The 12,920-nt window shown below is 42.7% G+C and overlaps 1 protein-coding gene across 1 annotated transcript in view; it reads right to left on the bottom strand.

The window, feature by feature from the left end:
- Window positions 1-12,920, bottom strand: part of AMFR (autocrine motility factor receptor) — a 320,402-nt gene that overhangs the window by 250,641 nt on the left and 56,841 nt on the right. The window contains exon 3 of the mRNA XM_078670185.1: window positions 2,372-2,536. Within this exon, the coding sequence (XP_078526311.1) occupies window positions 2,372-2,536 (165 nt within the window). The remainder of the gene's footprint in view (window positions 1-2,371; window positions 2,537-12,920) is intronic.

A 12,920-nucleotide genomic window follows, 5' to 3' on the forward strand; every position in this document is an offset into this window, starting at 1 on the left:
AGGGGAGATAACATCCACAGGGAAGGCAGAATTCTATGCAAAATGAATATCACATCACTTCCCTTTAATTATATCCTTGGGAGGGGAAGTTGGAAACATAGGACCAGACTGGAAACTTAATGCATGGGACTTAAAGAATCCTGAGACCATATCACAGATAACTGGAGATCCTGAAATGTACTTTAAAGAAAATTAGGGTTCAGGTGAATCCCCGAGACAGTATGGGAAGCATACAAGACAGTCCTAAGAAATAAGGCGAGGATATGATCGCCCGTAAGAAACAAAACACATCTTTGGAGTAATAAGAGTAAAAGAAATTAAACTTCTCAAGCAAGAACACACATTGCTCTCGCAGCTGTGCCTGTTTCTACTGAGATAGGCGGTAATACTCAGAAAAGAGTATATAGATAAGGCACTGTTACACCTTATCACGTGTCTGTTTCCATGCGTTGTTTTCTTTTGTGCTCAATGTTTCTCTGTCGTGCTTGCATGCACATGTCAGTTCACTGCATTCACTATTTATGCATGTTGTCTTTTGAATGCTCTCCTTCAGGGCACGATCCGTGTGTTCTACACTCCAACACGGATCGGGCCGGTGAGGAGAAGCAGGCTAGAAGAGACAGTTGCTTGGAGCTTTCCTCGGCCTTCAGACCTGTAACCAGTGGTGCTCCTACATTTGAGAATAAATCTTCCTTTACGTAATTTAACTTGCCTCATCTTTACTCAACAGGCACAAAATGTGACACTAACAAATACTGGCAATACAACACAAACTGTATAAAGTGGGAGAAAAGGACGAACATCTGCTGGCTTGGCACAGTAAAAAGGAAGTAGAAGCAGGTAGGTGGGAGGGATAAATATGACACCAATGACGACATACATACCCCTCCATGCATTTGAGAAATACTTTGGTAAATTGTACAAGGCAGAAACTCTGGTTGGGGACAACTAGATTTAACAATTTCTGGACTGTACGTGTCAAAACTGAGTAGCAACAATAGGAATGACGTGGAAAGGGACATCACATTAGAAGTAGTCACTGAGGCAATAAAACATAAAAGTTGGAAAGGCCCCAGTGGGATACTAGTGGAGCTTTACAACAACAAAAAATAATAACATAAAAAACACTCCTCACTACTGAATCCACACTTATTACAAATGTATAAGGAAGACCGAGATATGGGGACACTATTTCCTAACATTAGACAAGCAATTATTACAGTAATAAACAAGGAGAGAAGGCAAGGGGACAAATGCTAATCATACCGACCCAATGGTTGCTCAATATAGAAACTAAAATTAATAGAAAATTTCCTGGCCTTGAGGTTGCTAGGGGTCATCAGCTCCCTTATCCAGAGAAACCATTCTGGCTTTATGCCATGACCGTCCCCCAGGCTTAGCCTTAGAAGGCTCCATAATTGATCACCTTCAATAAATTTGCAGACAGAACCCCATTTTATGATATCACTGAATGTGGGAAATGCATTTGATGAAGTAAATTAATCTCTCTTGTTCTTAACACGGCAAAGGTTTGGACCAGTGTTCGGCAGTTGGGTGGCTCTCCTTTAGAAGAACCCAACAGCAGTGATCAAAATTAACAAAATGGTGTTGCATGGCTTTTCCCTAGGACGAGGTCTCTGGATGTTCACTCTCAGAGCTCTTTTTGCCACAAGCATAGAAGCCTTGGCCTCATAGCTCAGAGAGCAAGCACAAATCAATGGATTTCAGCAGCGTACTCTGGGGATACTTAAGGCAAGGGTCGGAAGAGGTCGTCTCTCCTTCTCACACTAAAGGGTCAAATGGTAAACTTCAAAATGGTCACCCTACCAATATTACTGTACATTACGGAGAACATACCGAATTTCTTAGGCACTTTTTGTTAGAATAGAGAAGGTGTTGGGTACCCTTATCTGAAATAGAGGCATTCTAAGTACTGCAATGAAAGCTCCGAATAGCGGGTCTCCACAGTGGAGGGATTGCTCTCCCTGATGTTAGAGCCTACTATTGGGTGGCACAACTCATTACCAAGTGGAATTATGCACCAACAGATGACCCCTCAATCAGGCTGTAAAGATTGACACTGATCAAACCCTCCTTCCTCCACCATCTATATGGAGGTCAAAGGAAAGTGCACCAATTGTCAGCAACACAGGCAGTGACAGTAGCCTAAGAAAGGGTCATGTGGTGCCTTAGGTTGAAGTTGCAAAAGGAATACCCTTATAGAAACAGAAAGCATACACCCACCATAAATAAATACACTTTCAATCCATAAACAAAAACGAAGCACATGACTTTCACTCAGGGTGTTAAAAGTTAGAAATGTTATTAAAAAAAAAAAAATACATACTCAATGACTGCTTTGCATACTCACATATTCAAACCGGTCTTTGCATAGCTGAACCATGAGGTGTAGGAAAACTAGTCCAGCGAACCAGAGGCACCACATAACTACCTCCTCCACGGTCTGTACATTCAGTACGCCAAAAATAAAAATAAACTTGTAGAAGATAAAATTCCAGAATTTGTCCTTAAGGTGCTGAAAATAAGAAGCAAACATATGAAAAGCTATCAGGTATGCATGAAAATATAATTTATCAAGGTTTACATTTGTTTACTATTAACCCCTTCAGCGCTAATGACAAAGCCAGCTCGTCATGTGCGTTACCTGCACTACGCGGATGACGAGCTGGCTTTGTCATAAACAAGCCATTTTTTAAATTCCAGCGCACAGCGGGAGAGCGCGGTAGGGGTTAAAAGGCGAGACTGCTATTAGACCCCCTCACCTCATATGTGCTATTAGAGCCTCCCCCTCACCTCATATGTGTACAGATCTTCTAGAGATAGAAGGGACGGCACAAATCATGTGCCAATATTGTAGCATATTTATACAATATTAAGCCTGCTCATGCTCTATACATGCCATAACCCTGCATGTTGAAAATAAAGTAAATGTTTGATATGGGCAAATAAATCCCAGAGAAAAGCAGTCTTGACAGGCAGGAAGAGCATAATCCATCCACTTCAAACTGTACTGGTTACTTCCAAATAGTCTTCTTACCGTCAGACATGTACATGTATATGCCTAGGGCCAAATCTGCAAAAGAACTCTTTGAAAAGTCAGAAATTGATTCATTAAAACTAAGCTATAATTGATGTTCTTACTTTGAGAATGCTTTTTTTTATTTCAACAGTTTTTATTAGCACATTTTTCATATACACATACAGTACAGTGGTAGCGATGCCTCGCGGGCTCCGTAGGGGTTACAACGGGCTTGGCGGGCTCGATTGTATATGCACGCTTTTGAGTTGTTGCACCCTTGTACATGGAAAAGAAGAGATGAAAAGAATAGGGTGAAAGGAGAGGAAAGGGGTGGAGATAGAGACAGATTGTCGCTTGGTTATGCTGTGCCAAAAACACAGGCGGTCGGGTGGGGGTCCCTTATCTGGCCCTCTCACGGGGGTTCGTAGGTTCCCAGGTGTCTGTCTAGGGATGTCCACATTCCGTCTCTCGCCGTGTGGTTGTGGGCGTGTGCTGCTGCTATGTTGTCTGCCCCCCTCAGGAAGGTAATCCAGTTAACCCAGCTCTTGAATGTGGCCTTCCCTGTGTTCTTCCAATTAGCTAGTATCGTTTTGACTGCTGTCGTAAGGAGGAGGTCTATCAGGTCGCCGTCCTCTTTTGATTGGATGTCTGGGGCCATGAAAGCCGTCGCTAAGTCCTACAAAGCCTGGCTGTATGTCCCTTCCTACCACCTCTGTGATGAAATCAGTGATTCTGGCCCAAAAGGTTCTGACTCGGGTGCAGTGGAAGATTAGATGTGCAAGGTCTCCCTTCTCTCTCTTGCAGTTCCAGCAGGTGTCAGTTTCACTGACTCCTACCTCTGCGAGTCTGGCTGGTGTCCAGTAAGCTTTGTGTATCAGCCAGTACTTTGTCTGTGCGAGTTGGGGTGATATTTTATTTTGGGATGTGGACAGCCACAAGCGCCTCTTTTCTCTCTCGTTTAGTTGTCTCCCTAGGAGCTCTCCCCAGAATCCTATTGTCTGGTTGTTGAGTTTTGACGTTGTCGGACTTAGTAGTTTGTATAGGTGGGAGGTGTGGTGGCCTAGCTTGTTCAGGTTAACCGGAACCTTACTTTGAGAATACTAAAAGAATTCCAGGAATGCTGTTAGGAAGCCAAGGTTAGACCAGCTTTATGGCGCATATCTATTATGTACACAGCAACGCATTGGTAAACTACATTTTAACATTTCACTTTTTTTTTCATGATGAGAATGTTTTTTCCTGTGGAGCAAACATTCCCCCTCTACACATCACCACCATAAAAAAATTCCCCTGCCCTTGACAATAGTAAACCTATAATTAAATAAAAAGCAAAAAAGTAGGATCATAAGGCCCGCTAGTTTATAACAGTAAAACTATGATAGTTTTCAGGTTGCAAAACCAACTTCAAAAAAGAAAAGGTGTATGCCCTCAATCAAACTTGCTAGTTAGTTTGTGGGTGTTCACTTTTGTTACTCTTTGCAAGAACCACAGAACAAAGTCCCATACCTTATATTTGATTGGCATTGTATTGGACACATTTCCTTTTAAGTAAAACAAAGCATTTGTGCATCTAAGTTTCACGTCATTGTGTGAATACATTTGCAAACTTGGCTAAAGGGCTTGTATGGCTTCTCGATGTTGATCCTTTGCACCTAATAATTAATTAATGTAGTAATTTTGCTCCTCCTTACCATGGGTTGTCGTGTTAGTAAAAATTGTTGTGCCGGATTAGGAACTTGTTGTCAGGAGAAGTATTTAGAGGTGGCAAAGCCCACACCTCCACCCGGTAGTCAAGGTTGGTAAGTAATGAAGAAAGTCGCCAGGCAGGCCTATTTCCGAAACAATGGCATGGACAGACTAAAGACAATACAGGTTAACAATGGCCAGAATTAGGATTCTTTGAAAAAGCGAAGTTGGGTTATTTACTACAATATTTAATGGCTAGTGAAAGATTAGACTGCTACAAAATAAAGTCTTACATTGTTGGGATGAATATGCATGGGCAAGAAACTATGGGGTCCCCTGGAAGGGAGCAGAAAGAGGAAAGGCCTGTGCCTACAAATAGAACAAAGAAAAAAAATGGTAGAGATAGGATGAGAAGCAGAAATGTCGGCTCAAAAAGCTTTTGTTCATAAACCCATAGATCATACATCAGTTGTCCCCTCAGCTCTCAGTAGTGACAAGAACCCAGATAGAAGATATACTAACAGTCCCCAACCTCCTCTTAATACCCCTGCAGAATCACTGCAGCTACAAGAACAACATCCTTCTCATACTGCCCGACCCTAGAAGCTGCACCCACTGATCAATGATTATTGAAGGTAGGAGATGAGTATGACATAAGAAGACTTGGATAGGACACTCAAATGACCAAAGAAGAATAGGACAGGGTAGAACACATGTATCATGCCATAATGAAAGAGGGTTCAAAGGCCTATGGTAACAGTATTCCTGTCAATTGTAACTTTAGGGATAAGGTACCACCTACTGTGCATGGTCTTTGATCAAATATATGTTCAATGATTGGTTTATAATGTACCCCCCCACACACACACACCCAGGTCAGTGCTATCCCCAATTATCCCAACTCCAAGGTGCTAAAGACAGCGAGGAACGTTAAAGATATACTCATTTACCCCTTTTGGCCCAGACGGCTTATCTATCAATGTTTACCAAATTGGTAGACAAGATATTAGACCAAATAGATGAATAGCAGCACCGTGCCTCGGCGTTGCAACAACAAAAGGATAAGGAACAATTGTCCACCCAAGCTAATGTAGAACAGACAGCAACCCCCTTGTGCATTATATACGGTAAAGCCTTGCCACTAAGAGAAGTACCAGGCTTGAAGGTGGCAAATCCAACTATTTATGTACATGTCCCATGGTTACACACTGAACTCACTCACTTTTGCCACGCAGTATCCCAATATACGAGAAAACACTGAAAAAGGGTATTCCCATTCAGAACGCACATTGATGGTCACTCCCATGACATTGGATGACACAAAACAGATGTTAAGTAGAAATTAGAGAAGAAGAAACATAGGGAGTTAAAACAAAGTACTAATACAACAGATGCTACAATATCAAAACAGGGGAAGAGGGGCTCAGATGAGAACCAGTTCAGCCCCTCCCGAACTAGGAAACATGTTTTCTCCTGGTACATGCCATAACTGTGGCAGCCCAGACCATTGGATTTGAGAATGTCTACACCCTGCATACAAAGATGGCGAAGTAGCAGTAGGGGAAGAGGTCTTCTTTATCCTGCTTATCTAGATGAAATACTGTTGCCCGGAGGGGATAAAGATACTGTTTAATTTCTTAGCTACTCATAATCATAAGTCTGTCCCAGACAAAATACAGTTTGCCGAAACAGAGGTGGCCTGTCTGGGTCACCTCTTGTTGCAAGGCCAGCAGCGCCTGAACCCCAACATGGAGCATGCCATACTCAGCCCACCACCCAGCAGCAGGTGAGTGCCTTCTTGGGCATGACGGGCTATTGTATTGGATACCTAATTTCTTGCTCATTGGAAAACCTTCGTTAAGATTGACGAGAATAGACATTCAGGAACCCCACCCTTGGAGTGAGGAGCATGCTACTAGTTTGCGTACTCGGAAGGATCTATTGTGTAGTGCACGCACTTTGGGTTAGCCAGACTAGGATAAAGACTATCACCTGTTTGTACACGAAAATAAATGGTTGTGCGTTGTCCGTCCTAAACCAACAGCGTGGTGATCGCAAGTGCCCATGTGCCTATTTTCTGGCAACACTAGACACAGTAGGTCAGGCCCTCCACCAGTGTCTAATGGCGGCTGCCGCAGCTGCCGTCTCCCTTCAACAAGGCGAGACTTTGGTTATGGGATATACTGTACACGTCTATGTAACTCACTCTGTAGATTTATTGTTGTATAGGACAAAGACGCAACATTTACCAATGCTCGACTGACTCATTATGATTTGTGTTTTTTTTTTTTGCCTACATGTAACTTTACACCGATGTAAGACTTCTAATACAGCTACCTTGTTGCCTGTAGTGTGTAATGTGGAGTGTGATGGAAGGGATGAGGTGCATGACTATGTCTTACAGACAGAAGAGCAAATGAAAGGTTAGATAAACTTGTCAGATGTACCGCTGGCAGCTAGGGATGGAGATCTCTGGATTGATGGGTCCGGTTTTAAATTGCAGAAAAGCAGTACTATGGCAGCATATGCGATCACCACGTTCAATACAATAGTAGAGACATGCAAGATAACCAAGAACTCCGCCCAGGCAGCGGAGCTGATAGCACTAGCCAGAGCCTGTGAACTGGCCTTGGGGAAAAGAGTGAACATATATGGATAGTCAATGTGTCTTTGGGGTCGCCCACACATTTGGTAGATTATGGGCTGCAAGAGGTTTTATACTAAAATACAACATGGAGTGTTAATAACGAGATTACTGAATGCACTGTCCTTACCTGCCAAAGTGTCTGTTATCAAACGTAGTGCTCATAGGAAAATAACTGATGATGTGCAGAGGGTACATGATTTTGTAAATAAAACAACCAGAAGGACTGCCTCCTCCCCCACTGCCCTCACGTATGTACCCCACTCTGACCCCAACGTGACAAGGGGTCACAAGACTTTATTTAGCCTTTAGGAGTAGCTGAAATACAGAAACAAGTTACTGAGGACGAATTGGACAATTGTGCCAAAAAGGGCCGTAGTTCCAGAGTTGTTGGATACCTATTGACAGAAAAAGATTTCTCCTGCCACATGCCCGGTTATATTCAATGACTTGGATGATGCAAGGCCTCACTCCCTTGGATCTGGATGGGCTGACGAATAATATGTAACAGTTTTGGGCAAATGCCAAGATATAGAGTATGGATGAGCAGATATGCCAAGGCTGTATTACCTGCGCTCAGTACAATGTAGGCAAGGGAACAAAGGTTCCACCAAGACATTCTGCCCATGCACAGATGCCCTTCTAGAAGCTCCAAATGGATTACATAGAAATGACCCCCTATTAAAAAAATTCAGTATATACTGATGAAGGTTTGTACTTCATAACTAGCGTCTACATTGTGAACCTGCCAGCAAACAGCTCTACCGATGCTTACCGGGTTCAGGAGAGCGGTGCATCCCTAGGAACGGGACTGGACTGACAGTATGGTGACTGAGAGCATTTGAGTGAGTCTAAATCCAGGAGTATGGGGGCAGGGGGTATTCTATATAGGAGAGCGTTTGGGCCCTGTTCCCTGCCTCTCCCCAATATATATTTCAATTGTGCCCTTTTCTAGACTTATGACTTCCCTCCCCCACCATCCCCGTGCATCACCCTCATGGGAGGAAAGGGAGATGTGTAACCCAAGGCCTGGAGAGATGTCTTTATATATGTATGTTATTCTATTAGTTACCAAGTTGTAATTAATATCAATATGTACTGCCGCCAACCCTTTACTTGATATGTAAGACGAGATATAGTCATTTGATGCATTGTAATGTATGTATTGTCTTCTTGCACCATGTTTTTTTACAGATAACAAATAAAAACATGTTACAGAAAAAAACTAAAGAAATCTAGTATCTACATCCACCTATGAGTCACCAGACAGAGGTATACCCCCCCTCATGAAACTTTGACACGTCCAAGACAACTGTACAATCTTTGCCTCAGCAAGACTGGTGGCTGACCAATTCATTCTACAAACACCAAAAATAAATGGGCCCATTCTGTGGGATCTTCTGTGAGAACTGCACATCCAGTGATTTGGTTAGTTACAACCCCACTCCTACCTCCCCCAGAGTCATGCTTCACCATCGGCCATCCCACATTTACCAGAGAATTCTCTAGTGGCGGGTGGGACCAAGCAATATGCTGAAGGGATGTACAGGGAGGTCTCAAGATCCCCGTCGATCTCTATACCCAGGGCTGAAAACTGAAATCGCTCACCATAATGCGACCACATTCTTGGGGTACGCTAGTGCAGAATCATTGGGTACATCCAAAAAGATAGAGTGCTCAGTGCCAGCTTTACACCTACAAACTTGGACTTCCTAATCGAGCAGGCCAATGACTACACAGCCAAAGAAAACCAAACTGGGGAGATGGGCATTCCTGTCTAGTCCCATCACCCTAGTGGGAACTTCCCAAACAGTGTGACTAATTGCAGTTGGCACGTCATACAGAAGAGCGAGCCACGATTAAAACCAAAGCCCATCTTACATTGGGATTCAAACAAAAACCTTCATTCTATGTGCCAAATGCCTTTTTGGCATTGAGAGACCATACTGTCAATGAACACACTAGAAACTCAGTTTTGTCCACACAAATATGAAGTCAAAAAAGTTGAACCTGGTGGCCCTGTTAGGGTTAAATCCTCAACCAATATGGCGTACAATCGCAACAATCTATGTTAAGCAGTGAAATAGGGCAGTAAGACCGAAAGCTATTCACAGGTTTACCCTTTCCAAGAATTGACAACATAAACATATAACAGATATCTAGTGATATAATCCTAGCTGCTTCAGCAGCGTCATATAATTGTAATAATTTGAGGGCTAAATTTGCTAGATAAATGTTTGTAAAGTTACATTACACAAGGTCACATTTATTTATTTAATGCATTTTAGGTGTGGAAGATTAAGCGATTTGCCCAGAATCACAGGATACTGAGCAGACGCTGAGACTCGAACCTGGACCCACAGTTCCAAAATCAACAGCTCTTGATGAAACACCACATGCTCTCTATTTGGACCTTGATCTTTGCTGATCACTTACGACCAATGGTTGTCCTTATTTCTAACCCTATCAGGCTGTCTTTCAGTTTCAAACTATCCGCCTCTGACTTTTTGCGTATATTAAATTTCCCAAGAATATACATACATTGTGAACAACTTAAAAACGAGAACCATGCAATATCCTGGTACCTTCGATATTCAAATGCCTTCTCGGAATCAGTGATAGTTTGGCCCGCATGCTTCTTAACCATCTCAAGGGTTCCTCCCATCAGTGCCGCCAATTTTCTTCATGGTATTCATGTAGTAGAATTTATGCTTATGACTATGCAGCTCTTGTCCAATCTCCACTTCAGGTGAAAGTACCTCCTCCCTTTCAATATCTTACATTTTTCCTGTAAAATCCATTATATATTGCAATCTGTGTTTATCTTTCATGAGACAAATGATCTTGCTAGGTCAAAATCGCAGGTTTATATGTTTCATAAATTGTGTTCTCTTCACAGGCATGCTGATTTTTAAGTTCTCTGGAGTTTAGTTTGAACATTACATTACTGTCTCAGTGTTCCCCCTCCAAAAGAACTTGAAGCAGGAAGGGATGATCAGATATCCTCAATACACAACTACCATGGATCTGATATGAACAAAACCATTAGCAGGAACCAAAAATATTAATTTTTAGAGAGAGTACTGTGAAATCCCTAGTGGAATGAATATTGCCTAGAACTAGTATGGTCAAGTGATCAAATCTCTTTCATGCCCACGGTGGCCAGGGAATAGGCAAGTAGTGTGGATGAAGAAGGCTAGAGGGATCTATCCAAAGTCCAATCCTTTACACCTACACCTTCCATGGCATAGTTAACACCCCCCCCCCACTTCTCCCTGCTAGGGCAGGAGCATCCGGGACCTCAACTAACAATGCTGCTATTCCTGTAAGCACTTTACCCTGAAGTTTAGGGGGTAAATGTACACACAACATTGTAATCATAGTGTGTCCCCACTTACCCAACACCATTGGTTAACCCCCCCCAAACAATCCAAGACTTTAACACTACAAATTATAATGAACTGTAGGAAAAGATAGGAAACACTCTGGAGCATCAGGTATCCCCTGCATGGGCTGGTAAGGTTTATCTAGGTCTACCTATGAATTGCCATTCAATGCCCATGAGATGCCTCTCTTAGACCATGCAGAATTGACACAATCTATCTGACGATAATCTTGTATTTTTTCATATCAAACAATAAGTATTCATGTACATATACAAATTACATTGTTTTTTCGAATTAATAACATTATGAGTTCATGACTCTAAAAACTATAAATAGGTACCGACAGATCAGAAAAGCTAAGCCTTTTCACCGAGGCTCAAGGGATTTGTTGATTCTGATTAAAGAGGTTGTTGTCATTTTCCAGAACTCTACATGTAGATTAAGGATGGGCAGATTTATTAATCCTTTCTGCGAATTTGGCGACTTAGTTCCCGCCAAATTCGCCCAATTGCTGCGTGGCGAAAATGTTCTCCAGGCAAGGCTCCAAAACTGCAAGCTGGCGAATGAGATATGGTGTCCCTAGCTTGCTATTCTAACGCGGGCAGTCGTGAGCAGTCAGTGGGCTGCTTCTCGAGTAGATTTGCTGCGGCTCGAGTAGGTTTTATATTTGAGCAGCAGCAAAATCGACACACATAGTGCCGCTCGCACTGAGATTTCAGCTCGGCTCACACTACCGCAAAAAGAACAATTGATGGACCGAATGCAGAACAATGTCATACATTCACCCCAGTACAGAGATCTGGGCCTAAATCCATAGTTTTTTTGATCACCATGCCATTCCAGTTTGGACCTAGCCATATGCAAATCAGTCTTGACCCTGCGCCCAATTGTAACAGTCTAGCCCGAACTGCCAGGCCAGGTCCTCCCTGGACTGCAAACAAGCATCCACCCACCATTAATGGTACCGTTAATGCGTACTGAGTGGCTTCATCACATATCTGTCCGATTATTAACTGTGGACCATAATTTATGTATACGATGTCAAAGGGCTTTTCTGAGGCTATTAGATAATAGCATGTAGAGCTTTACAGGACTAGGTACCAGAAGAAGCTAACATTTTATAAAGCGCAAAACATTCTAATATGTTTTGTTGGCACTGCACAGCAGACAGATAATGCTCTTAAGACAGGGTTCTCTTTTCAATTTGCCTTCTCAAGCCCCAAGACTCCACCAGGTAATATGGCAGGCGGGGAATAAACAAACAGCATGTAGAAAGCTGTGGCAGTAAACCACTTCCCTCTAAGGGAGAATACAAATGCACAACGGAATCTTTTATGCGAATGCAAGGCAGAGGAAGGGATCTCTGCACTACAGCAGAAGCCAATAAACATCAGAGAGTTCACATGTGGTGCCCTGCATGCAATGACAGACTGAAAGAGACAAGACACCACACTTTGTGGTAAAAAGGATAAAACCCAGCTTTGAAAGAAGTGTCTTACCATGAGTAAGAGATGGACAGCATGAACAAATAGGTATCCTAATAGTACCAGAGATGCAGGACTACTGCTACAGGAAGATCAAAATCTCTTCCTGAAAAACAAAATCGATTTCCTAGTCCGAGCCATGTTCAAAGGCTGGCTTAGAAAGTCAATAGTGTCAAGAAGTACAATGTCTTTGCAATCACTCCAACATGTACTGTTTTAACAAGGGCCTTATAGTTGATAGTCCACATTATTAAGGCAGATTCGTCGCTGATGAGGGTTTTTATTTGGTCAGGTGGTTGTTTTGATTGGTGATTGGCAGGTTGGTGAGGAGTTCACTGAGATTTGGTTAGCTCGCAAAGTTGTAGATGTTTGCGATTCTGCTATGGAAGAAGTTGGATAGGTTGTTGCAGAGCCCTAGCGAGGGGGTGATGCTGTTAGTGGAGGCTCTGGGTGCGGTGAAATCTGATGATCAAGAAGATTTCTTTTCTCTTGTTGGAGTTCCCTTTGATGCATTCCACTGGTGGTATCGTAAGAGTACTGTTTTGAAGATGGTTCTGTCGGTATCTTGTGGCTGAATCTCCACTTTACTTCTAGCTGTTTGCAGTGTCTTTTGGTGTTACAGAGGTCCTTGGTGTACCAATTGGCTTGCTTGTTGGGTCTTCTATGTTTGCTGACCTGGA

Source organism: Lissotriton helveticus, chromosome 12 (assembly GCF_964261635.1).
Source record: "Lissotriton helveticus chromosome 12, aLisHel1.1, whole genome shotgun sequence".
NCBI lineage: Eukaryota > Metazoa > Chordata > Amphibia > Caudata > Salamandridae > Lissotriton > Lissotriton helveticus.